This window comes from Lagenorhynchus albirostris, chromosome 16 (assembly GCF_949774975.1).
Source record: "Lagenorhynchus albirostris chromosome 16, mLagAlb1.1, whole genome shotgun sequence".
Taxonomy (NCBI): Eukaryota; Metazoa; Chordata; class Mammalia; order Artiodactyla; family Delphinidae; genus Lagenorhynchus; species Lagenorhynchus albirostris.
This window is the reverse complement of record NC_083110.1, coordinates 70,755,787-70,783,644: the sequence shown is the minus strand read 5'-3', so window position 1 is coordinate 70,783,644 and position 27,858 is coordinate 70,755,787. Positions and strand designations below refer to the sequence as shown.

General features: G+C 47.3%; 1 protein-coding gene across 1 annotated transcript in view; it reads right to left on the bottom strand.

Moving 5' to 3' along the window:
- SLC18A2 (solute carrier family 18 member A2) overlaps nucleotides 1-27,858 on the bottom strand; it is a 37,285-nt gene continuing 9,427 nt past the window's right edge. Inside the window, exons 4-17 of the mRNA XM_060125454.1 lie at nucleotides 27,023-27,081; nucleotides 26,664-26,747; nucleotides 26,260-26,352; nucleotides 25,465-25,554; nucleotides 25,314-25,357; nucleotides 25,183-25,243; nucleotides 22,432-22,527; nucleotides 11,809-11,887; nucleotides 11,589-11,640; nucleotides 10,269-10,332; nucleotides 8,420-8,539; nucleotides 8,146-8,279; nucleotides 1,113-1,402; nucleotides 1-54 (exon numbers count right to left, since the gene is read on the bottom strand). Of these exons, the coding sequence (XP_059981437.1) occupies nucleotides 1,298-1,402; nucleotides 8,146-8,279; nucleotides 8,420-8,539; nucleotides 10,269-10,332; nucleotides 11,589-11,640; nucleotides 11,809-11,887; nucleotides 22,432-22,527; nucleotides 25,183-25,243; nucleotides 25,314-25,357; nucleotides 25,465-25,554; nucleotides 26,260-26,352; nucleotides 26,664-26,747; nucleotides 27,023-27,081 (1,081 nt within the window). The 3' untranslated portion in view covers nucleotides 1-54; nucleotides 1,113-1,297. The remainder of the gene's footprint in view (nucleotides 55-1,112; nucleotides 1,403-8,145; nucleotides 8,280-8,419; nucleotides 8,540-10,268; nucleotides 10,333-11,588; nucleotides 11,641-11,808; nucleotides 11,888-22,431; nucleotides 22,528-25,182; nucleotides 25,244-25,313; nucleotides 25,358-25,464; nucleotides 25,555-26,259; nucleotides 26,353-26,663; nucleotides 26,748-27,022; nucleotides 27,082-27,858) is intronic.

Here is a 27,858-nt window from a genome sequence, read left to right as displayed (position 1 = left end):
CTTCATCTTCATGTAAAATTTGTTTTCACATTGATGTGAACAACGTTCAGAAGTCTAAAAAATAATAGTTTCAAACAACTCAAAATTAGTAGATCCCTAGAAAACACTTGGATGACTTCCAGCTCAAAGATAATTATAGTCTGATTTTTTCATATCACAGCAGCTATTAGCCTTTTAAATTTCTTTTCTAAAACCTGAGCTAGGTGTTGATATATCTCATCATGCTTAAACAACCCTGACAGTATAAGTAAGGTATATCTATCCTCAATTTTCTGTCATCTGGTAAGACAAGTATATATCTGAAAGGGAAAGCTTCTAGTTGTTTATAACTATACTTTTGGGTGCTTTTCTCTACTTTCAGAACATTTACTATTTTACCCTTATTGGCTTTTATGTTTGTTGCCAACCACATGACATGTAAACATATAATTTACAACCATCTGGTTCCAGGTAGGTGATTACATAGAAAACTAATGCCTGCTGAGATTCATGGATAAATCCGAAAGATGACTGGCTCAAGTTCTTGTCTTCTGCATCTGAGAAAACTAGCTTTTAACTCATGAATATATTGACAGTACAGTTGACCCTTGAACAACACGGTTTGAACTGCACGGGTCCACTTATATGCAGATTTTTTTCAATAAATACAGACTGCAGTACTACATGGTCTGTGGTTGACTGAATCCAGAGATGTGAAACCACAGATACGAAGGGCTGACTATAAAGTTGTATGCAGGTTTTCGACTGCATGGGTTGTCGGCACCCCCAAACCCTGTGTTGTTCAAGGTCAACTGTAATTACAAGTTCAGTATCTCAACATTCAGTGTCACTATATCATATATGCCATCTTACTTGATTCTGTTTTTCAGACTTCCTTCTAGTTCCTCATTATTGGAAGTGTCTCGGAGATAATGCGTGCTTTAGACACTCATTACCAATATTCAGAAAATATATAAGACTTTTTTGCCTAGGTGTTCGTGAATGTAAGTTAAAAAATTATATTGGATTTGGATTCAAATATTTATAGATTTACACTATTTCGTCAAAATATATTGTATAATATTTAATAAAATCAAATACATAAAATAAAGTTTTCAACACTTTATACAAACCCCTAGAAAAGCTGCTTTTTCTTTATAAGGCTGTTGGCAATCGATCATAACCATGGAAAAGAAAACCTTTGGTTGTTTTACTCTTTCACCAGGGATGAGTGGTATCACTAAGACAGTTCTGGATGAGTCATTTCACTGGAAACACTGTTTTATACAATTAGATACTTGGATGACTTCTGAGGGTCTCAGTCACTTTCAGATTCTTCATCCTCACCTATCGGATACGACTGGATATTATTCTGAGTATACATTTTTGTTTTAATGGGGCAGTTGTGATCCATGAGGATAGCCTAAAAGAGAGCAAAGTGCAGATATATTAACTTACTGTTTCATAAAGAGAAGATAGTCTTACCCTGTTTCTAAGGATTAGTAGTTTGAAAACTACATATAGTACCACCCACTATCAACCAACCAGTAATTTGGTGCAACTGCCAGGTGCCTTCCCTAGAAGGCCTGGCGTTCTAAACTGAAAATTCCAGGCAATAGGAAGCAGCAGCAGCAGTCTGCAGTATTCCCATTATACCTGCCAGGAGCCGTAAGTCGATTTGGAGGAAACTGTACGCTATGAAGAAACAGATATGCAGGTTAGGTTTAGGTTATACTTAGAATCTTTGAATTAGGGTGGGAGGATCCTGGAGGTCACCCAATGCACCTTCACAGTGGTAACACTTAATAAGGAGGTCCTCCCTCCTTAATGAGGCAAGCTCCCGTGTTAAAAACATCCCTGAGACTAGACTAAAACCTGTCTCCATGTTTCTATTTGTGGATCAAGTTCTGATTCCAGCCGTCTTCACAGCCTGCCCTTACAATATTTTAAGACCACGGTCATGCCCCCTTAGATTTCCCTAGACTAAGCGTCACAGGGCCCTTATCTTTTTAAAAATGGCATTTCAGAAGGACCTCTCCCCAAATCCTGGCTGGCCTCCTTTTGCTCAAGTGTATTTTAAAAAATACATTCCTGGGCTTCCCTGGTGGCGCAGTGGTTGAGAGTCCGCCTGCCGATGCAGGGTACACGGGTTCGTACCCCAGTCCGGGAAGAGCCCACATGCCGCGGAGCGGCTGGACCTGTGAGCCATGGCCGCTGAGCCTGCGCATCCGGAGCCTGTGCTCCGCAACGGGAGAGGCCACAACAGTGAGAGGCCCGCATACCGCAAAAAAAAAAAAGAAAAAAATACATTCCTCTCATGTACGTAAAAATCTTGTGCACTCCCTTATTGTTACCGAAAACTTTCTTAAAGGTCAACTGATCCTCAACTGATAAACATCCTCAGTTGATGAGCACTGTAGTCATCATCCCTCATGAAAGTGTACAGACCAAGCACGTAGTCTGAGTGTACAGCTGGGGTTTATCATGCCAGGACTGTGCTAAGCATTTTCAATGCAATACCTCAACTTCACAATAACCCTATGTGGTAGCTTGATAACCCTCCGTGTAGGCGCAAAGGTTAAAGAACTTGACCAAGGGATGTACAGCTAAATGGGGCAGATACGAGCCCAGGCAGCCTATGCCAAAGTCTGCTCTGGCGATGCCCCACAGGACAGCAGGAGTGTAGAGCACAACATCAGCTGCAACTGAAATGAATTCTCTCATCAAGAACATCTTTCAGAGTCTCCTCCACGTAAACTATTCCCTCCAGTGCCTTTCTGTGCAGTTTGAAAATCTAAATGGCAACATTTATCTGGATTAAAATTTATCTTCTGTTGGCCTGTTGCAACCTATCTTGGCGCTTGTTAGCTACACCCAGTTCTTGTCCCACAGATCTGATAAGCTGCTATGTCTCCACTCAAGTGCTTAACCCATTTATCATTTCCCAAGAAATGCTAAAATGATCTGTGTGGCATGTTAAGATAAGGACTTCCGGGGCTTCCCTGGTGGCCCAGTGGTTGGGAGTCCGCCTGCCAGTGCAGGGGACGCTGGTTCATACCCCAGTCCGGGAGGATCCCACATGCCACGGAGTGGCTGGGCCCGTGAGCCATGGCCGCTGTGCCTGTGTGTCCGCAGCCTGTGCTCTGCAACGGGAGAGGGCGCAACGGTGAGAGGCCCGCGTACCGCAAAAAATAAATAAATAAATAAGGCCTTCCAGGACCCTCTGAGTTAGGCTGCCAGCTCAAATTGTCAGCTGCAAATTTAACTCTATTTTTTTGATTGTGCTTCTTGCCAAGTGAATTGATACATGGACTTCATAAAGAGCTCAATTTCTAAAAATAAGTAATTGAGGCAACAGACACTGTATACCAGGACCATTCTCCCCACGTGGGTGTGTGCTCGTAACACAAAAGGTCTAGCCACCAAAGAGCTCGATGTCTTGCCTCTCTGGATTAGTGATCCTCAAAGAAATGTGCCCAAGAATCACTTGAGGGGGCAGGTTAAAAATGAAATCCCCCGTCCCTACCCTCACACGAGGGTGAGAAACGCGCTGCGAGAAACACCGCCCGACTTACGTGGCATTTTCTAGGGCACAGTAGGGTCACATGGCTGACAGCAGCTTACTGGGCACCTACCAGGTGTGTGTGTCAGTGCCCTTAAGGTCCTCTACCAGCAACTTAGGTACCTCACTGCACACCAGTGACAGGTTCCATAGGGTTTGCAGGTGGAGTGCTCACTGTGGGTTAAGTGCTCAGGGAAAGCAATGTGGAAGCGATGGGGGTGGACTTGAAGCTTGAATGATGGAAAGGATTTTCACAGCGAGGGAGTTGGGAATGAGCGTGGCAGAGGTTATTTACCAAACGAGACATTAAGTAAAACAGCCTGCCTCCCCACCAACCCCTCCACCCCCTATCTGATGATGAGGCACAGGGAGATGTTCACGGGAAAGCCCAACCGGGGCCAGACTACAGGGCCCCGGATGCCAGGCAGGGGCCTTGACCCCAGGCCCACAGGCAGCGAAGCAGGCTTGGGAAGGACGGCCATCATTCTACCTTATCACAACTGCCTTCCGTCCCTTGGTTGTCCACCATTATACCTAACGGTATGTACATGTAGACGTAAGGACCTCTGGAACCTAGCACTGGGTATGTAATACGGACTCAATTAAAAAACTGCATTGCAAGGGAAGTTCAGTCAGACCAGTTATCTGGCATCATATAGACTTAAATAGAATTTATCAATTAACCAAACTGCATTTGTTGATACTACCTATATCAGGTTAAGAAGTTTTCTTTCTTAAAAGATCATCTGTTGCTTTTAAAACCTAGCTTACTGGCTTCTGAACCTCTTTTGAAAGATTTATTGTGCCATAGTTGTTTTTTTAAGTTGTACATGATTAAGCCAGATGGCATCTAATAGCCCAAAAGTGCCACGAAAAGAGGGGCATGAACAATATCAAGTGGGTAAGTCAAGTGCATGGGGGACGCGTGCAGAGTGGCCTGGGGAGAAGCCTGGTAATCAGAGCAGTGCTCCGTGCACTGCTGTGTGGAAAAAGGTGTGTTTGACTCTGGACTGAAGAAAAAGTAAAAAAAAAAAAAAAAGGGGGGGGAGGGCATTTTCATCTGAATTCAGGGCAATGCATGGTTCCTGAGAGTTGAGCCCTGGTCCTACCAAATGCCTGGTTTCATATCAGACACAGGAGAGTCAGAATTTCCAAACTGGTAAAAACATGCTGGACCAAGTGAAGTGTAAAAATAACACAAATACAAAGCTGGGACAGTGAAAAAGTAAAAGCATTAGGGCTTCCCTGGTGATGCAGTGGTTGAGAGTCCGCCTGCCAATGCAGGGGACACAGGTTTGTGCCCCGGTCCGGGAAGAGCCCACATGCCGCGGAGCGGCTGGACCTGTGAGCCATGGCCACTAAGCCTGCGCGTCTGGAGCCTGTGCTCCGCAACGGGAGAGGCCGCAGCAGTGAGAGGCCCACGTACCGCGAAAAAAAAAAATGATTTATTGGGGGCTTCCCTGGTGGCGCAGTGGTTGAGAGTCTGCCTGCCGATGCAGGGGACACAGGTTTGTGCCCCGGTCTGGGAAGATCCCACATGCCGCGGAGCGGCTGGGCCCATAAGCCATGGCCGCTGAGCCTGCGCCTCCGGAGCCTGTGCTCCACAACGGGAGAGGCCACAACAGTGAGAGGCCCGCATACCGCAAAAAAAAAAAAATTATTTACCACATCTTTTAAAAAAAAAAGTGATGGTTTTGCATCAGGGTCACCCAGTAAAAGAAAGCTGCAGTCCTCAAACCACCTACTTTCCTGTCTGGGCAACAATTAGAAACTTCAAGAGTAAGACCTAAGAAATGTGCCCTATCTTTAAAAATAATTCAACCTGAAAAGATAAAACTCCATTCCAGAACACAGCTTTCCTCCTCACTGGGAATTCTCACAGTTAGAGGCTGTAAGCAATTGTCTTATAATTGGAACACAGTTTCCTAAATGACAGAGTTGGTGTTTCTTATACTTGCAGAGGAACTGGAGTAACAGGCTTTTTTCTCTGCCTGTATTGATAACACTCATTATTTAAGAAAAGAAAAAAAAGCAGAAATCCAATAAACCAAATGGAAGAAAAACTCAAGTGCTCACAAACTGGCTCATGACTGGATGACTTATAGGATCCATAAAATAGCACTAGAATTTTCCATTTCTAGCTTAAGTCCAAACACCACTTAATCAGAATGCTTACTAATGAAAGAATGATTGGCCAAGGTTTGTATACCTTCTTCTGGCTCTCAGGTCCCCTGCATTTGGTAACTGCTGATCCTGAATGCCAGCACTTGTGTGTATTGGATTTTCTCAAGTGGGCAGTAATCGATCGTCCTTCCACCACGGCACACACTGCTTCCTGCCCTCACTCCCCTCATCATCCGGCGCTATTGGTTTCCACCTGGTTCTTTCCTGCTCTGCCTGCACAGTGAGTAGCTGCCACCTTCGCATGCTGCCATTATGACAGTCAAATGGCGTCCGACACGATGCATTCAATTATGGGCAGGCAGATGGCGCATTCTCTCAAGTTTGTAATGATTCATCTTGCCGGGCACTTATTAAGGATTTTGACATTTTACAGTGGAAGTGGCTTCTGGAAGCCTGTCATTCTTGTTGCTTTCCTTTCAGAATCGTGTCTTCCACTTCCTTCAGCACTCTTCTTTTTAAATGAACTGAAGCCTTAGTTTAAATGTGGGAAGAAGCACTGAGGCCTGACTTCCGCCCATCACATGGGGACCCCAGAGTGGGGGCTGGCAGGGCAAGCTCACCCTCCCTGGTCCCCTGACCTCATCCACTTCCTCCAAGACCTCAGATAAGCCCTCACACTGCTGCCAACGAACAGATAACACAACGGCCACTAACATCTGCTGCTCGGCGAGGGAAGTCCACTGGGCAGCCCTGGGCTCTGAGAGTAAAAGGAGGCTCTCATCTCAGAGAGGAAGAGAAGGAGGAAACTGGGGTACTGCTGGGCTGACAGAGTAAGTCAGGGTTAGGTGAGAGCAAGAAAGGAGAGTGGAGTGAGATGGGAACGCGTGACAATTTATTGAGCATTTACTGTGTGCAGACTCCGGGGTCGCACTCCACTGGTATTCTTTCATTTAATCCTCACAACCACTGTGTGAGGTTGAGGCTATGTCTTCCCATGGGACAGACAGCTCGGCTCCAGGGCTGCCCGTGCTGGCCCTGCACTGTCTCCCGAGTCTTAAACAGTCTCTTGGATAACAGGAGCATTTGTAGGTGATTTTTTTTTTTCGTCAAATAGGGTTAGGAGTAATCTTCATTCGGCCTTAATCAGATTGATACAGTGGCAACAGGACAAGCGTTGTTTTCTGTGGTTGCACAGAGAATTTTCTGACCCTGATTGAGGCCAAGGTACTGAGTTGGGGTCGGACAAACAAAGGTAGACAGGAAACTTAGACAACCAGTCTGGAAAACAGGAAGTGCCCCGAGAGAGATACGACATAGTGCTACGGCTGTGGCTGTTCGGAGCTGGCAAGCATAGGCAAAGAGAAAGAGTCAAATGGCTCGAGAGTAATTCAAAATCACCTACTTAAATCCTATCGAGTAAAGGGCACAAGACCAGTGCTCAGTGCTGGACATATTAATAAATACAGAAAGTGCCCAAAACAAAGACTGCACACAACCTAACTTCAGGGTCTGTGTCTCTCTTTAAATCCACTCTTCAGGGATAATCACGTAAAAGGGCAGTCAAGAAATGCCAAAGCCTTAAAACCCATTTCAGGTCAAACATCAGAGAGAACTTCTGATGTACTCCCTAGGAACAGCAGCAAGGGAACCTCACACCCATTCCTAAATGCCAAATACCATCTCCCCCAGCCTTGTTTCTCTCATTCACCTTTAACCTAAGGCCCTCATCTTTCAACTAGACGAGTGTCTATCACCATTTGATGTTTTAAAAAAAGCAGCAGCAGCGGCACCAAACCAGGTCTGAACGCTTATCAGAAACGGTCAAATGACCCATGCATTTCAAGATTCAAATTTAGAATCAATAAGTTTGAATTTATTCAGAAAAGGAACACTTAACACTCAATACTACATCTTGCCTATAGCTACGATTCTGGTTATGAAATTATGAACTTAAACGTTACACATACGGGCTAACATGCGCCCAAAGGTGCATAAACAATATTTTTCCATAAGCGTCTGTTACCTACATGAAAACCATCTCCTGAATCTTATGCAGTAAGGACTAAGATACTATTACTGAAAGCTGTAAGGGTTAGGAGAAAAGCAAACAGTACCAAAAATGGCTGATCTTAGAAGCACAAGAGGCAAAAAAGTTATCTTCAAGACTTTCAAGAACCTTAGAAAATTAAATGGAACAATCCCTGTTTATATTTGGTTGATGAAAAGAGCTATATTGACTGCTAATCTATGTACAAAAATAGTTTCATTCTTCAAAATATATAAACATAATGCTTGATACAGTAAAAACAAGTATCTGCCCTATGTGGTATAAACTAAAAAGGAACTCTTACCATTTACATTTGGGGAGTTCTGTTCAAAAGGAGCAGAAATATATTTTAGAACTAAGCCATACGACACTATCCAGGAGACCATGCTAAAATTATCCAGAAATACTTCATTGCATCCTAAAATTGGCTTACCATTTTTTCTTCCTTGGCAGGTGGACTTCGGAGAAAAAAGCAGAGAGGAGCAAAAAGAATATCAATTATTCCAATAATTGTCATGAGCCATGGAAATCCAATTGACTTTGCGATAGCCCCACCAGCGGAAGGACCTTTCAGGAAACAGAGAATTAGATAAAGCTCTCTCTAAATGTCTTGTAGGCAGAAAGATGCAAAGGTTTAAATAATTTTCAGTAGGCATTATCAATCATGCACTGAGAAAAAAGGTTGTTTTGAAAGCCAATGTCCTTACCTATAGCATATCCCATACAAAATGCTACATCGGCAATGGCATACACGCTCCCATAGACGGACACGTGCCGCAGGTCAACCAGGTAGCCCATGATGGGCATCATTGACGAATCCACCATGCCTGTGGACAGTCAGGGAACACAGTCTATAGAAAACTGATGGAAACCAATAATGAGCTGAATGTCAGGGACTGTGTCCTAAACTCACGACCCTGCCAAGATCTCTCACTGCCACCTGCAAGTCCTGAGGCAAACTCCCTGCAACGTACCTTTGGCTGAAGACAGACTGAAGGCGCGTGAGGCTGAGACTGGAACCCAGACCACCATCTGCTGTTCTCCACCTTGCCTCACCTTGCCCTCCGCTGTCTGGTGGACAGCGCCCAGTCCTCTGGTGACTCACCTGCCGTTCTTCAGATCCAGAGGGATGCTGGTTACTGGCTGTTTGGACCCCAGGCCTGCTTCCTGTGGGTGTTTTCCTGATTCACTATTTTCTGGTCCACTCGTCCTTTGCCCTCAAAGAGTGGGCAAACCTACATGCCTCACTCAGCTCCCTCCCCATCCACACTGTGGCCTCACACTTAGATTATGAGAGTTAAAGTTGCAAAGTATTAGGGAGAATCACAAGGAACCAGAACAGGAAGGAGTCTGAGGGATCATCCTGCCCTACCCAGGAAATTAAAATCGAAAGAGCTTTGCTCATTTAGTTGCCTAAAAAAACCAAAACCGCCACCACCACCTCCAAGACCTGTATTAGAATCTCTGGTCTCTTGAATAGTCGGGGACAGGAAGCATAAAGGAAACACACATATATTCAGAGTTCTGGCCCCAAATCCCTGGCTGGGTGAGCACTGTCATGCCTTCTCTCTCTGAACGTCAGTCTCCCCATCGATAAAATGGAGATGATAATGACTGGCTGAATGAGGTGAGGGCTGTGAACATGCCCAGCAGGGCGTTCAAATGACAGACCCCTTACCCGAACACCCACCAGGGGCAGGAGGGTAAGGGACATTTCTTTCATTCAACTAGTATTTGCTGATCACCTAACATGTGCAAGTTGCTGGGACACAGGGGAGAACAAAAGGAACAAAGAGTTGGAAAATAAATTACGACTGTGATTGAGGCTATAAAGGCACTGGGAGAGGTTATGTATAGGCATACATACAAGCTAGGAGAACCTAAGCTGGTCTAAGGGGTCCACAAAGGCTCCACCCTTTCTACTGTACCAAAGAGTCAACTCCTGCCTTTACCCTGTGACAGATTTACCTTTACTTTTATCATGATCAATGTGTATATTATAAATGAGAAACAAAAAGCATATGCTATTTATCCAAAATATTAACAAGGTTTTTCCCTAATGTATTACTTACTGTTCCTCACATTACTGCAAAGACTCAACCCCTTTGCCTGTGAAAATTCCTGCAGTACAGCTGGTCATCAATACATCAGTCTACCTTTTCTGTACCAAACCTTATACAAAAAATACACGTGAAGTCTCTTTGTCCCCCAGCCTCATATGAGAAGGTCTGTGCACAGATATGAGCCCAAACAAATGGATTCTGAGGAAGCAGCTCTCCTGTTTGCCCAAGCTCAGCAGTGGAGTGTCGCTTTGCTTCTGTAAATAGCAGGCTTTTATATGCCCGGTTTTCAGGAAATAAATGACTAGTACACGGAAGCCAGTACCTTTCTATGGACGATCTACAAGCCGTACATGAGCTAAGCTGCCCACAGCCTCCTGTCAAACTTCTAGATATTTTAGATTGAGTAGCTATAGTCTGCCCAAGTAAGAGGAACTCTGTCTTAGTAATGGGAAAACAAAGTTTTAAATTTAGGTAAAAGACTCATGTGACTTACCAATTGCAAAACCAACTCCAAAGTTGGGAGCTATGAGTCCATAAATGTTTTTTGCAAGAGGAATCTGTAAGAGAAAATAAATGTTACGCTAAAATAACATGCTGGGGCTTCCCTGGTGGCACAGTGGTTAAGAATCCGCCTGCCAATGCAGGAGACAGGGGTTTGAGTCCTCGTCCGGGAACATCCCACATGCTGCGGAACAACTAAGCCCGTGCGCCACAGGTACTGAGCCTGCGCTCTAGAGCCCGCAAGCCACAACTACTGAGCCCGCATGCCACAACTACTGAAGCCCACGCGCCTAGAGTCCGTGCTCCATCACAAGAGAAGCCACTGCAATGAGATGCCTGAGCACTGCAACAGAGTAGCCGCCACTCTCCACAACTAGAGAAAAGCCCACACGCAGCAACGAAGACCCAACACAGCCAAAAATAAATAAAATAAAATAAATAAATTTATTAAAAAATAAATAACATGCTATCCAACTCTAAATCATCTTGGAAAGTCTTAAAGATATGATTTCTTTGGCCTGTTATGCGTGTTCCCTCCTGGAGCAAGTAGGAGGAGAAGCAGGATGAGGTTTGGGCAGAAGTAGACCCTCCAAATCGTTAACAGTTGGAGTTGAAATGGGTTTTGTGACCACCACGAAAAGCTAGTTCACTGCCATATGTGAAAGTTCAGCCTCGTCCATACACCATTTTTGAAAAGAACCATAAGGTCTCATTTGGGATAGATACTGGCCTTTAGTAGAAGATGTTTTATTCTAGAAAAACATCCTGCTATTGTTTCTGGCTAGCTGCCCTAAAGTGTTTAAGACACAGCGATGTTTAAGATGTTGGGGAGCAGGCTACAAAGTGAAATAAAAACTATGTAATAAAACATTCTAAATAATTTCCAACCAACATGAAGTAAAAATAAACCCTTTGGAGAGTCTTGTCCAAAATTTTTAAGATGATAAAAAATGATGAGAGGGCTTCCCTGGTGGCGCAGTGGTTGAGAGTCCGCCTGCCGATGCAGGGGACACGGGTTCGTGCCCCGGTCCGGGAAGATCCCACATGTCGCGGAGCGGCTAGGCCCGTGAGCCATGGCCACTGAGCCTGCGCATCTGGAGCCTGTGCTCCGCAATGGGAGAGGCCACAACAGTGAGAGGCCCCCGTATCACAAACAACAACAACAAAAAATGATGAGAAGAAAATAGAAGATGTAATAAAACTCAGTCAACAAACTTCAAATTGCTATAAAATATTTCTTGGTCATTCTTGCCCAAAGCAAAAGTTTCATTCACAGATTATTTCCACTTGCCAAATGTCATCTTTCACTCACACATAAAATGCTGAATCCAACAATTATCATTCCTAGAAGAGCACAAAGCCACCTGTCAAAAAACAAAAAAGCACCATCAATACGTGATTTCCGCCCCCATCCAAGTTTTCAATGGAAATCAGAAAAATAAGTTGTAATCGTGAAGGCAGAAACACTTGGAATTTTTTTTTAAAGAACTACATTATTATAACAGAGTGAGTGTTGTCTCATTTCATCTTACCTCCCCATCTTGTGCGCAAGGATCCCAAAAATATTGGTTCCAATGAGATAAGAAATACTAGCTGGTAAGAAAGCAACGCCTGCAAATGTATGAAAAGGACACCTTATCGGTACTGATATCAGTCACATGTGAGAAAAACTAATCATTGTGAGACACCGCGCTGGTGATTAGAGATTAGAGCTGATGAAATGAAGCCCTGGGGCCTGCACCCAAGCAGCTAATATCCGGTGGCTGCCAGAGCCCATCTGGGCCCCACGCGGCTTATCCGGCCGCCCAAAGCTGCCCGAGACGCTCCAGAAATGAGATTCTTCCCTCTATCATCAGCTTCATCTCGCCTCCACCTCTGCCTGCTGGCGCACTTTACCCGGAGATGACACCGACAGCTCCCGGCATGGGCAGTGAGCAGTGGTGGCATCTGCTTCTGTTCCCCACACCCCCTTCATGATTTGTACGACAGGAGAAAGACATGGGCATTGACAAAATCGAGGAACATTAAGATGAGGACAAAAAAACATGAAAATTGTCCCACACCCCTTCACTCATATAATCGCCACAGTTTTCCCTTGTAAGTTTTACATACGTAAATAAGTGTGTGTACACAGGATTTAGGTTTTTTGTTTTTCAAAAAAATCTGGGATGATACCTATGGTCCTACATCCTGCTTTTCTCAATAACCTTCATGAACATCTTTCCATGCCAGAAAAATAAATAAGTAAATGTCTACGTGGTCATCTTTTGTGGCCAGAATGGCTTGCCGGTGACTCCTGACTCCCAGAGTGAAGCATGAAAACCATCTCTGAAGCCAAAACTTCAAAGCAGGGATGCAGGCCGGCTCAGGGCAAGCCCCAGACAAGCTACATCTTTCTGAAGCGAGTGGGGTGCTGAGCTCACGCATGTGACTCGGAAGCCAGCGTATGTTATTTTCCACGGACAGCAGATACAGTTGACCCTTGAACAACATGAGTTTGAACTGCACGGGTTCATTTGTACACAGATTTTTTTTCAATAATAAATACTACAGTATTACACGCTCCATGGTTGGTTGAATCCACAGATGGGGAACAGCAGCTACAGAGGAACCACAGACACGGAGGGCCGACTATAAATTACAGCGGATTTTCATCCGTGCAGAGGGTCTGCGCCTCTAACCCCCGAGTTGTTCAAGGGTCAGCTGTACTCTCAGACAGCAAACACCCACTTCCCGATTCTCAAGCCCAAAGCATGGGATTAGGAGGCATGAAACAAGGTGTTCATTTCAGCTGGAAACTTACCACCCAAGGCTTAATTAAGTGGGTCACTTGAACCCCTCAGAGCCCAAGAGACGGTGACAGCTCCTACTGCACACACCTCACGGGCAGGCTTTGAAGGTCACGTGAAAACGTGTGCAAGCCTGACCCTGTGCCCTGTCACTCCACACAGCCCCCACTCACCATTCACCCCAGCCTGCTGACCTTCCCCAAACTGTGGTAAGCTCCCGCGGGCAGGGACCCCTTCATCTGTCTCCCGGCAGCCCAACTCCACGGTGGCACGCAGGAGGCGCCCAGAACACGCTGACCATTTAGAGGGAAGACCCTGCGTGAGGACGTTCACTTCACAGAGCTGGAAGTATTCAAGGCCGTCCCATGAAGGCACCCCCGTTGGTCCAGCATGGGCTTACTCCACGGGGCAACAGGCAGGGTGTGGTCGGGGGCCCAGAGTCCTCCTTTCTTGACTTTCAAGCTGCGGACGGGGCCAGGCACGCTTTGGACCTCAGGTTCCAAGTTCCCTTTTCCTGTTCTGACACAGCCTCAGCATCGTCTGCCTCGCCAGGACCTCCACCATCTCACACAATCCACAGAACCTGCCTCTCGGAACTCAAAGAAACCTCAGTGTGCCTCGGGGAGGAACGGGGTCCCAGGAGGGGGCCGTCTAGCTCTGCTGGGAAAGCTGGGGCCGGGAGCCCACTACTCTTCCAGACGGCGCTTCAGGGGCGCCTCCTACTACAGGGCAGCATCCTAACACCAAGCCCTAAGCCTCCCACCACCTCCACCTGCCGGCCCTGGTTCACATCCCAGAGCCAGGAGAAGCTGGCTCAACCCCCTCCCCTAGCCCCCCGCCGGCGCGTGGGAAGAGTGAGAAGCATCCCTGTTGCCACTCAGCTTTCTCGAGGAAACACGGCCTCAGGCCCTGGGTTGTTCCCCAGCAGCAGGGCGCCTACTGCGGCCCCCTCTGTACAAGTTTACGTTATTCTCGACCTTGAAACCTGGTTCCCAGAACTGCCCCAGCCCACGATGGGCACACAGCAGAGGACCACTAGCATCTGAGGAAAAAAAGAAGGGCTGAAGGAATCCTACAAGCCTCTTCCGAGGTCCGGCCCCTCGGCCGCGCCCCTCTGGGGCAGCCGCACAGCGAGAGTCTGTGGAGCCCCAGCGGCGCATGCGCTCACCGGGCTTGCCGCGCAGAGACCTGCGCTTCCTCCAGGGCCCCGACCTCGCCTTCCTGGGGTGCTTTCCAGCCTTCGGCAGGGCTTCACACTCTCACCAGAGGATCCCCCCAGGTTCCTTGCAGGCCTTCATTTGTGCCTGTGGAGATTTTTTTGAATCTGCGACTAATTGGACATCTTTATCCTTCCCAAATTTGTATCACCGGCAAACACAACAAGACTTCCCTCTAGGCCTTTCCCCAGCCGCATGAGAAGTGCTGACTGGGGCTGGGCCACGCGCGACCCCTTCTCTTCCCCTGGGGTGCCGGTGCCTGCTCACTCGCCTCTGCTCATACAAGAACGTTTAACCAAGAGGGACCACCCACCTGCCCCTGGTGCCTTTATGGAAAGCCTGGCTTTGACCACAGGCTTGACCTGCACACGAGGGAGAGGCCCGGACCATCACAAAGTCCACAGAGAGCTGATCCTGGACACGCAGCCCCAAAGTGACCGCGAGGATGAAGCCTTGGGCTTCTTCCGAGCTCCGGGTGACCCATCCCTGTCGTCCCCAAGGGCTCAGCTAGGAACCAGAATGGGGCAGTGGTCCCATCTGGACTCTCCAGAGGGAGGCTCGGGAGGTTGAAGTCGTCACATCCCAGAACCACAGGAGGTTGGCCATCATCTTGTCTTTGCCACCCAGCTAGGCTGGCACGGGGCATGCCTGGGGTCACAGCTGGCTGGGAGCAGTGTGGTCCCCCACCAGCAGGCCAGTGTCCTTCCCTCCATCCCACACTGCACCACCACACCTCGTTAAAGAACCAGAAGAAAAAGTCTGTTTCCACCCTTGTCTGGGGCCTGCCCCTCAGAGCCTATGCTTCCCTTTTGGGGTCACAGCCCTCACCATGAACATGAACTTTTTGATTCCCTAAGCCTCAGGGTGTCACAGGGTGTCAGGGAGAGGTCATCTGACCCAGGACTTGAGGTAAAGAGACGCCATGATGATTCTCTCTCCACCAACCCAAACCCCGGGCCACGCCCCAGTGGCAGCACAGGGAGTCTGAGGGACGGGCTTGCAAGGGAGCCCCCTGGAGTAGGGATGGCCGCGTCTTTACCTCCCCCAAAATGACGGCCCAAAACACCGCGTTCAACAGGAACAATCATGCATCCCCTACGCAGCTCATAAGACTGTTTTGCTTTACTTCAAATCTTACAGTCTTTCTCCAGAAACAATCAGAGAAGCAAAAGGTAGAACGGCTTCCGTTTCCACACTGGGCTGGAGAGAGCTCACACAGGGAGGGGCTGAGCTGCCCGGGCCTCCGGGGAAGCCCTGTGCCACCTCCTAGAGCTGGGTCCTCGCCTCGGGGAGGCCCACCCAGGGGCCTTCTCACCCAGGCTCGGAGGGGCCTGAGGCGCTCAGGAGAGGGGGCCGCGAGGTGGCAAGGCCCACCTAAGAGGAGAGCTTCCCCTCACTGGAGATGACACTGCAAATGGGAACAGAAATCTGATTCTCTTGAGGAAACCCAAGTCTAGCTCTGAGACGAGGAAGGAGCCATCTCACTGGTGGAAAGGTACAGGGTCGGGGGAACATCTGGCCGGGGTGATAAGCCCCACAAGAGGACCTCCTGATGAAATATAGGCAGCCTGCGGCCTGCTGTCTAACCCGGATGGCCTGGGTCCCTGACTGACGTGAAAGACTTTCTACAGAAAGCCTCGGGCTGTGTCTGGAGAAGAATAGGGCAAAGCAGCTGGAGAGCGCTGCACGTGGCCAGGACGTGTTCAATTAGGGTGATAAGTCAGTTAAGTGGAGAAAACAGAAACACCAGGAAAGCGTCTCTGCCCAGGAGCACGTGCAAAGCCAACATGGGAGCTCCACTCACAGCCACGCGCCACCGACACAGGGAGCCTCCTGAGGAGACCTGAAGGCGCCGATCAGCACAGGCACAGAGGGAAAGAGCCCTAGAAAAACAGCTCCCGTGGTGTCATCCGCCGGTACCAGCGCCGAGACACGAAGAATGTCTCCTCATCTTTTGCAAAGCTGCTATTCGCTAACTCGAGGACAGAAAAAGTCCACCCCTCCTGCAAAGTGGTGAGCTCTCCTTAGAACCTTTGAGAGCCTTTGGGTTTCCTGCTCTCTCCATGGCCAGGAAGTTCAGAGCGAAATTCCTGCTAAGAACTAGCCTTAGTTTACCTCCCAGAATCTTTCCTGCTTCACTGAATGATTCGTTGTTGGGGGCCTGGTTTGGTTTGGTTTTGCGGCATAATCCCCAAACCATGCAATTCACCGTTTTAAAGTGCACAGTTCACTGGGTTTTAGTATATTCACAGGGCTGTGCAACCATCACCATGACTTAACTCCAGAACGCTTTCATCACCCCCAAAAAGAAACCTCACACCCTTTAGCAGTCCTTCCACATCTGGCCCGACCTCCAACCATTTGGGGCTTTTTAATGAAGGATTTTTGGGTTTTTTTAAATGAACGAACACAGAAATTCAATGCAGAACCCAAAGGGACTAGTGCTCAGGCCAGGCCAATTGGAGTGAGGCCGGAAGATCAGGGACCAGCCCAAACCAGGAGGCAGGAAGGACAGTTGATAAATTCTTAAAGAAATGTGTGTGTGCGGGGACTAGGCCTTCCGTGTACTAAGCAGTATTCTCAAGCTAATTAAATAGGAGGGTATTGACACAGGAATACAAGCAGACAAACGGAACACAAGAGAGAAATCCAGAAACAGACCCAAGAACACACAGTCATTTCCAGCATGACAGACGTGGGAAATACCAGATGGACTCCTAGGGTTCCTGGCTGTAGGGCTGGCCAGCCATAAAGAAAACAGTAACACCAGATCCCTATCACACACCTTACAGCAAAATGAATTCCATGTAAATCCAAGAGTTTAATGTAAAAAATAAATCACAAATTTACTGGAGGAAAACATAGTGAAAAAATAATCTTGGCATAGGAAAGGCCTTCCTGAGCCTGAATTGAAATGACAATGACGTAAAGGGGAAGCTTGCTAAATCTGACTCAGAGCATTTTAAATGTTCCGAGTGGTAAAAAATTTAAAAAATTTAAAATAAAATAAAATAAAATCCCACCTATAAAGTCAAAAGACACACAACAAAGGGCAATATTTGCAAAACATCTGATAAAGGATTAATAACATACAAAGAACACTTAAAATCAATTTTTAAAAAAGGACAAAACTCAATAGGAAAAATGGGTAAAGGATATTAATAAGAAGTTCACAGTAAACGGAATAGATATGGATAATAAACATATGAAAAGGTGCTCAATTTCACTCACAAAGAATTTGTAAAACTAAATCAAAATGAGACCCCATACAGATTGCCAACAAACACATGAAAGAATGCTCAACATCATTAATCATTAGAGAAATGCAAATCAAAACTACAATGAGATATCATCTCACACCAGTCAGAATGGCCATCATCAAACAATCTAGAAACAATAAATGCTGGAGAGGGTGTGGAGAAAAGGGAACCCTCTTGCACTGTTGGTGGGAATGTAAATTGATACAGCCACTATGGAGAACAGTATGGAGGTTCCTTAAAAAACTACAAATAGGGGCTTCCCTGGTGGCTCAGTGGTTGAGAGTCCGCCTGCCGATGCAGGGGACGCAGGTTCGTGCCCCGGTCCAGGAGGATCCCACATGCCACGGAGCGGCTGGGCCTGTGAGCCATGGCCGCTGAGCCTGCGCGTCCGAAGCCTGTGCTCCACAACGGGAGAGGCCACGACAGTGAGAGGCCCGCGTACCACAAAAAAAAAAAAAAAACCTACAAATAGAATTACCATATGACCCAGCAATCCCACTACTGGGCATATACCCTGAGAAAACCATAATTCAAAAAGAGTCATGTGGGCTTCCCTGGTGGCACAGTGGTTGAGAGTCCGCCTGCCAATGCAGGGGACACGGGTTCGTGCCCCGGTCCGGGAAGATCCCACATGCCACGGAGCGGCTGGGCCTGTGAGCCATGGCTGCTGAGCCTGCGCGTCCGGAGCCTGTGCTCCGCAACGGGAGAGGCCACGACAGTGAGAGGCCCGCGTACCACACACACACACACACACACACACACACACACACACACACACACACACACACACACACACACACACACACACACACACACACACACACACACACACACACACACACACACACACGTCATGTACCAAAATGTTCAATGCAGCTCTGTTTACAATAGCCAGGACACGGAAGCAACCTAAGTGTCCATAACAGATGAATGGGTAAAGAAAATGTGGCACATATATGCAATGGAATATTACTCAGCCATAAAAAGAAACAAAATTGAGTTATCTGTAGTGAGGTGGATGGACCTGGAGTCTCATACAGAGTGAAGTCAGTCAGAAGGAGAAAAAAAAAATACCATATGCTAACACATATATGGAATCTAAGGAAAAAAAATGTCATGAAGAGCCTAGGGCTAGGACGGGAATAAAGACACAGACCTACTACAGCATGGACTTGAGGACACGGGGAGGGGGAAGGGTAAACTGTGACAAAGAGAGAGAGTGGCATGGACATATATACACTACCAAACGTAAAACAGATAGCTAGTGGGAAGCAGCCGCATGGCACAGGGAGATCAGCTCGGTGGTTTGTGACCACCTAGAGGGGTGGGATAGGGAGGGTGGGAGGGAGGGAGACGCAAGAGGGAAGAGACAGGGGAACATATGTATATGTATAACTGATTCACTTTGTTGTAAAGCAGAAACTAACACACCATTGTAAAGCAATTATACCCCAATAAAGATGTAAAAAAAAAGAGACCCCCTTTCTCACACACTCGATTGGAAAAGATTGATAATACCCATGTTAATGCAATGCTACCAAATATCAAAATGCCAGTTTAAGTTTAGGAATTTGCCCTACAGATATATGTACTTCCAAACATGCGCAGAATACGTGGAAAGGATATTTCACTGCAGTATGGTTTCTGATGGCAAAACTGGAATGGACCTAGATGTCCAGCAATAAGGACTGGTAGAAAAAGGTATATGGTATATACCAAAGGTATGGTATAACCTTAACATGGAATAAAAGGCAATCAGAGCAGAAGGAATGATGGCTTTCCAGTTAAACAGGGCAGACTGAATCTACGAGCTTTTCTCTATTCCCACTCTAAATTCCATTTAAATTTTAGTAAAGGAATAAAAGAAAACTATAGATCCTCCCCCTGTCTGCCCAAGGAAAGGCAAAATGAAAGGGGAAAAAGCAGCGAGAGGGAGGAGCAAGGGGAGGGAGAGCAGAGAGGGACACAGCCCAGAGCACTGGAACCTTCCACCTGCTCACGGAGCGGGCAGAAGCAACAAGACCTCTGTGCCTCAGAACCCAGAAAATTAAGGAACTGAAGGCTCCAGGTACTGTGAACATAAGGCTGAGGGCGGAGGCTGTCAACCAGAAAGAGAGCGGTTGGACCCCCCAGCCCTCAGTGGTTCACCTAGCAGGAGAAGGTTTCTTTAGAGAAACTGAACTGAAAAGGTTCAGGGAACCCCAGGCAGCATGGAGATCAGGGATGTCACAAGAGGCTGAAATGGGAGGTGAAGAGAAGTCTTCCTACTGAATGGTAAAGGGTGTCATTTCAACATCCCTCCACCGCCCCACACATACACAAAACCACTTAGGGCAAATGGGAAAGGGCTCTTCAAAAGTGTGATACGATGCCACCAACTGTAAAAGTTCAATAGAGTTTAGAGGAGGAGGATGAAGAAATCAATGGAAATAAGGGAAGGCAAATAAGATATTAAGTGTAAAACACAGAGGTCCCAACATCCAACCCACCTGTGTAGCAGAAAAGAGAAGAAAGAAAATGGAAGAGGGGGAGGGATTAAAGAAATAATACAAAAAGGTTTCCCGGAACTGAAAGAAGGGATTTCCCAAATGAAGAGGCTGAACAAGCAAGTGCCCAGCACAGTGGAGGAAAAGACTCCCTGCAAATCAGCTTGTGGATGCTCATAACCTAGAGAGGAAGAGAAGATCCTTCGAGCTCCTACAGAAGATGGGGAATGAGGACACTGGCCTCCTCAACAGCAACCCTGGCCTCAAGACTCTGAAGGAAAAGGATGTCCAGCCAAGAATTATACACCCAAACAGACTAAGTCAACCAAACTCGGGATAAAGTTGAGGGAAGCATAAAGATGCTGCTGATAAGCAGGACCCCAGAGGACTTTACCTGCCGTGCACCCCCTCTCAGGAAGCTGCTGGAGGACGGGTTCTAGCATAATGAGAAAGTAAACCGAAAGAGAGGAATACAGGAGAGGAGGATACAGGAAACAGAAGAGAGGCAAAGAAGACGCCCAGACATTACAAGAGGAAAATCTCTGGATGGCCTAGGGAACAACTCTAGACTAGAGCAGGAAGTCAGAATGATGTGGGACAGATGTCCACAAACAAGCAAAAACACAGAAAGGTTAGGTCTGTGGAGGTACTTGTCCATATTTAGAGGGTCTTTCATCTCTGCAAAAGAGTTTGAGGGATATATTCATAAATGCTACACAGAAAACTAAGAAAATAGAAAGACACCATAATTACTAACTCCAGGAAAAACAGAAAGTTTGTAAAAAAAGAAAAGAAAGAATCACAGAACCCTACAGAGCTCGTCTTTGAATAATATTTACATAGTCACAATAATGTCAATACTGAATGCCAATCTAACCAAACCTGTAATACAATTGTTTCAGGAGAACAGAAGGTGAGAAAACATGTGAGTTGGTTGGTTGATATTTTCAGGTAAAGCAATAATGGCATTAAATCCTCATCTACTGTATTAGGAAGCTGGTGGACAACGTCAGAAATTGGAAAATCAAAAAATAGGAGTGTACACATTATTTAGAGACATAAAGGAAATTAGCAGAAGAAACAACTAAAAGAGTTGAAGGTGATCAAATCTGAGGAAGAGATTTGGAGATGAGGAGGCATGGCGCAAAGACTGCTGCTTTTTCATTATGATTTTTATAACATATTTAACTTAAAAATTGTGTACATGTGTAACTTTGATTAAAAAATAAAATTTAATTAATTGTGAAAAGTAAATCTACCCATTTTGACACAGAAACATAGAAAAACAGGAGGTCACACTGTGTAAATGGCAAGATTTGGGTTTTTCAGGCATTTCACAAAGATGGTGATCAATGCAGAACAATGGAGAAATAGACACACAGAACTATTAACAATGAATGTCACAGAGGACTGGGCTGGGACAGGGGGAAAGATGAATATGAGATTTTTACAATTTTTACTTCCTCAGTCCCTGTACTTTGATTTTTTAACAATAAGCATGAATTACTTTCTAAATAAAAAATACTTTCAAAAATTCATCCTCTTAAAAACAGTTTGTAATGGATAAAGAAGATGTGGTACATATACACAATGGAATACTACTCAGCCGTTAAAAAGAATGCAATAATGCCATTTGCAGCAACACAGACCGACCTAGAGATTATCATACTAAGTGAAGTAAGTCAGACAGAGAAAAACAAATAGCATGTGTTACCACTTATATGTAGAATCTAAAATATGACACAAATGAACTTATTTAGGAAACAGACTCACACACATAGAAGATAAACCTATGGTTACCAAACAGGGAAGGTGGGGGGAGGGATAAATTAGGAGTTTGGGATTAGCAGATACAAACTACTATATATAAAATAGATAAACAACAAGGTCCTACTGTATAGCACAGGGAACTATATTCCATATCCTATAATAAACCATAATGGAAAAGAATATGAAAAAGAATACGTATATGTATGTATAACTGAATCACTTTGCTGTACACCAGAAACTAACGTAACACTGTAAATCAACTACACTTCAATTAAAAAAAAATAAAACTACGTTTGTTGTTCTCTTTCCCATGAATGTTATTACTGTCCACATATATTTAATATAACTTGTCCAGTTCAGAAGTGTGAGGAAATGCTGAATGTATTTTTCACCTCTCATTTCTGCCCAGGTCTGATGCCTTGATATTAATTATGCCTCTATCAGGGGTGATACAAAAACTGGAGCCAAAACCAACCCCAAAGCTCATTGCTAACCTAAGCACTGACCCCATTAAGTGACAAACAGAAACCATCACTTTATCATCCTGCTACCGGCAGCTCAGAAGGACTACAATAATGAGACCCAACCTGGGGACAAAAATTCTAGAACCAGAAACTCGCGGCCCAGTCTTACCCAGCTGCCACTTGTGGGAACACATGGTCTCCATCATCCAGATGGGCAGGGCTGGCTCCAGCATGGCAATCCCCATGTTTGCAAAGCAGATGGACCCTTAAAGGGAGGAAGAAGGTTAGTGTCCTTCTGTTTGGGGTCTCAAGTGTCCCCTACCATTTCCAAACACAGTTAAATCCCATGTGCCCACAGCCAGAACAATCAGCTCAGATACCCAGAACGTCTACTTTTGTAAGAAAAAGACAAATGACAGGTCAAAGGGATAGTGGGGAGTGTTGCTTTGGAAATTATTATTATTACTTAAAACAACTAGAATCCCAGAGTCATAAAGTGTGGAAGTGGAGGGAGGCTTAGTGCTCACTAGGTTTAACCTTCCCAATTTATTAATGAAGAAATGGAGAAATCCAAGTTATTATTGATTATAATATTATTTCATTACTTCATTATTATTCATTATCGTTATTATTCATTATTATTATTATTACATTCATTATTATTAATGAAGAAATCCAAGTTACTAATGCAGTAACTTGCTTGAGGCTACTCAGCAGCTCGGGCTGACCACACACAGACTCAGGCAACCTGAGGCTCCTACGCCTATGTTTCACCGTATAACAAACACAGATATTTCTAACGATGCCCTTAGTTGCCCAAAATTCAAGTGCATTTAGTGCAAACATGCTGTTGAGGGATTTTTTTAAAATCAGCTGTACCTATAGGGTATCCATGCAAATATCCGTTATCACTGTGTTAACCAGAACCCTTCGTAAATGTAGAACCACCTGGAACAACACAAATTGCCGTCCCCATTGTTCTGAGAACCTCCTGTGCTGTGTGCCATGGAACCTCTAATTTGCTAGACTCCTGATTCAAAGAACATTGCGCAATCATAATTAAGGTGTTTACATACGATGAAAGATTTTTTCATCCTTTGTAGCATTTAAAGACAGAACATAAAAATGATGCTGAAATGGCTGGACTACCCTCACCCATCTATTCCGTGTTTTCTTAACTTCTGTATTTGTCTATTTGACGTTAATTACAGGGCCAAGCTAACAACCAGAGTTGTTCAAGTCTCCCCTGTGATCCGGAACCCATACTCTGAGTCCCTGCTTTATCTAACTCTCACCCACCTCACCAGTATCTCCTGCCCTAAATCCACCCAGGCAACTGGGGAGAGCACCCAGACTGGAATTATTTAAACTAGCCAATCCTAAACTGCTTACCCTCCCCTACCTTTCCCATGGAAAATCCACTTTCTCATGCCAATGCCTAGGTTCTGGCCTGGGTCTTCCCCTCGTCCCTTTCTGCCTCCTGACCAAACCTAGTGCCTCCCCATGTGGCCCTGAGCGACGTGGCATGCCCCCTTTTCTCCAGAAACATAAGTAATAAAATCATCCTTTGGTGGTATTAATCTCTCCATGTCATCTTGTCACTCAGTCGCCTCTGTAAACTAAACCCCAGCGGTACAAACGAGACACCGCCTGCCCCCCAGCTCCACCCCACACCCCACCATCCAGGCTGCCCGGACCTGCCGACAGCCTGACCCTGAGTGCCGGCTGGATTTCTATATTTCCTCCAAGGGTGGGTAGGGGTGAGACAGTGAGGGCCCAGGCAACACAGCCTGCCCACACGTGTGCCCCGAGGTGCAGGGACTCGCATCTCTGGGCCCCCATCTCTCACCACACATGTCCTCACCCCCCAGTTCGGACAGCCAGGGCTCCAGGGGAATCTCAGCTCTGGAATGTTCCCTGTGTCTTGCTGGGGACACAGTGAGGTCCCCCTGCATGAGGAGGTCGCCACACCAGGCTTATAACTCTTTGGTCAACAGGCATGACAGACAAGGTCTAGACCAAGGCCTCTTATGTGGTGCCGGGACCAAACCCAGCAGTATACACCTTAACAAAAGCAGCCTGGGGTTTTGAAAGCGGCTGAATCTGAATGCCCTCAGGTGGGGCGTGCCTCACTTCACCCAGGCTCCCCCCAGCCCTAGTGTCTGTGACTGCTGCTTAGACACACCTACCCCTACCTGGAGGGAACCCTGACCGGGCCTGAGGCCACACTGCATGGATGCCCTCTCCGGCCTGATGCCGAGGGTCACTGCTGACCACTGTGTCCAGGCCCAGGCCGCGTAAGGCTGGTCCCTCACGAGGCAGCTCCAGGCCTGTGTCACTGGGGTGCTCTTGGGAGGTCAGCTGCTTGGATGGATGCAGCCCATTATCCTCCCCAAGAGCCACAGAACCCCAGGGCGTCCTTTGAGCCCATCTCGGCCAAGAACCCAAAGGTGTCTTCCAGCCGCCTGTCCGCCGCTGCGCAGGACGCCCTCTGCAGAAAGAGAGGCACCCTTTGGCCCTCTGGGGCCCTGCTGTCAGTCTCTATTCACAGATGCCAAGGTGAATCAGAGCACCCCCCTAAGGCACCGGCAGGGAGGCCATGGACCCATTCCAGAAGTTCAAGGCCAAACGACGACAGCCTCTGACACAAACACAGTGAGCAAGTTTGGCCCAAAACAATCCTCTGTGGAGGGCGTCTCTGTGACTCAGGCATCTCTGCCCCAGATGAAAAACAACAAAGGAGCCTGCCTGCGTCAGAAGTTAATGACAGAAGAAAACCATTTCTTCTGACGTGTAACCTCTTTGTGCCTTTTATGTTTTTCTACAGCCCAACGTTTCCAGCAGCAAAATGAATGCTGGTCCTCACCGCCCACCCCCACCGCCTGGCTGGGAAGAATCAGGGGTGCTGGGGGAGCCCCACCTGCGGCGATGAGGATGTACGGGTCCTTCAGCAGGGTGGTTAGCGGCGTCCCCTTCTGGCTCTGTCAGGGACAACAGGGGTTAGAAGAGGCCACGCGGCCACCACAGCACCCGCCTTGCCCCGCCGCTCACCTCTGGCTGCACCCGGGATGGCTGGAGCACGAAGAGCTGAATAGCTACAGGAGAAAAAAAGAAGAGGTGTGGCCCCCAGCACCTGCCCACAGGGGTGCCAAGCTCAGGGCCCCCAAGGCCACGGCCAAGGGGTCCACGTGGACTCACTCACCTCCATCCAAGAGCACCAGGGCAGCCAGCACCAGGAACGGAGCTGTCTTCCCCACAAACTCGTACAGCACACTCCCAAAGGGGGGGCCCACTGCAAGGAAGAGAGAGAAGGGCCAGGGCCGGGCCCGGGACTGATGACCGCCCCCTGGTCTAGAACCATCTTGCGTTTCTTGCGTTTCTCCCTCTACTTTGTTCCAAACACTGTGTGGGGTGGCCACCCTACATTCTGTTCAGGACTGTTAAGTTGCCCTGGCAACTTCCTCCAAGGGGTTTCACACCTGAGACATGGAATCACTCCCAAAGTAAAGGTCAGAGGAAATAAGACCCAGGCAACGAAAGTGCACAGGAAAATGGGCCAGCGAAGACTTCATGGTCATTACACAGCAGCACAGACAGGGACTGTGGGCTCCAGATGAAGGCCAGGAAAGTAACAGAAAACGGAGAGGACCTGGATCTCTCAGGGAAGGTGTTTGCACCTGGTCTGGGAGCTCAGCCAGGGCAGGTGGAGGAGGCAGGCTCGGAAAGTGGGAAGGTCCTCAGGTGGGTGGTAACTCAGAGAATGTTCAAGAGGAGGGGCCTTGGTAGACCGTCCCGTTCAAAGCTTGGGTTTACACCTGGGCCCAGGAGGGAGGTCTGGGGAGTCCAGGTCCTCCCAGGTCAGGACTCTTCCCACCATTTTTCAAAGGCTCCATGAAATGAGGGAAGAAACAGTGGACACTAGTGTGAAAGGGGGCTCACTGTCCAATGCCAGATAGGCCCCTCCCCCCAGGTGGCCCCCAAAGTGGCCCTCACCCACCTAAGACCCCCATGGCCAGGCCTCCCAGGGCAATCCCCATGGCATTGCCTCTCTCCTCGTCATCTGTGTACACGCTGGCCAGCATGCCCATCCCTAAACAGGAGAAGAAACAGCGACAGCCAAGCTCTGGGAGCAACAGAATAACCATCATGACTCGCCCTCCCCCACCCCCAGCCCAGACTGTGGTCTCCCCACACCTGCCAGACCAACAGAACATAAGGCCGAGCAGCACCCAACAAGGTGGCACCTTCTCTGAGAACCAACCACCAACCACCACCACCAACACCTAGATTCCCTGAACTATTCCAACTCATTCTGTAAAGGGCTGCCAGCCTGGACAATGACGGTGGCGCCTCCGACAGATAGAAGCCCCGGGGCACTGACTTAGGCGTTTCCACACCTACCAGCTACAGAAGAGCAGGAGGAACCGATGCCCTGCAGGGACCTGGCGATCAGCAGGAAGGCGTAACTGCGGGAGAAGGCGAACACTGCGGGAAGAGGGGCCAGGCCACAGTCACTGTGGACCCGCTGGTGCCGCGACCAGATCAGCTCAAACAGGGACCTCCCTTAACCCGATGGGGTATTTCCGTGTTAACCACACTGTGCTTTTGCTCCCTGAAGACTTCTCCTATCAACTTCTTTCTGCAGTTGCGGCCAACACACCCTCCCACCCCCACCCCCGGCTGTGTTCTCAACCCCCAGCTGGTGGTGGCCAGAGCCCACCCGGTGACCCCCACTCAGAAGGCAAACGTCAGACACTTACTAACTGTTGAGATAAACATGATGCAGAATCCCGTGAACATTGGAATGGGATAGCCGATCCTGCAGAACAGAACCACAGTGAGAACCTGCTGTCCGCTGCGTACTCGTGTAGCCTTGATATTGAGTCTCTCCTGCTTACCCTTTGGGATCAGGTGGATAAGTATTTGGTCAACTTTTCTAAAAATTCATATACTTGGTGCTTCCTATATGACCTTTCTGTGTTTGACTGTCTTGGAACGTGAATACATTTGCGGATTGCCACTCTGAAATTTCTCTGGAATAAATGTTAATAAAATATTGGCAAGTAACCCAGAACACGTTCAAATACACAGCCCCTGTTTCCATCATTTTGTAAAAATTTCTTTAATTGCAGTCTTTGCTAGAGCTTCCCCAAAGGGACAGCTGCAATCAAACGACTCTAGTAAAAGGTCATCAAGCGATTCAACGGGCAGCAGATGCAACGGCACTACATCTAAGAGGCATTAGGAAGCAAGGAAATTTTCAGATCTGTCTTCACGTTGACCCTAATGAAGCCAACTGAGAAAGACAGACCTTGTTTTCTGTGCAAAAATTCAACATCCTATTTGCTCTGTAAGACCACTGTCTGTACAGGGCTCTGCTACCAGGTGGACAGGGGAGGTGGGGAGACCTTGGCCTCCTGGCATCACACCCCTACCTGGACACCTGGCCCTGCCACTTAACCCAGGCAAATCTCCCCTCGGCCCCGCAGAAAGACCACCACCCACCTCCCAGAGCTGGAGTGGGTATGAAATGAGATATGGATGTTAAACTGCTACCAGGGCATCCGGAACAGAAAAAGTGCCTCAGAAATTTTGT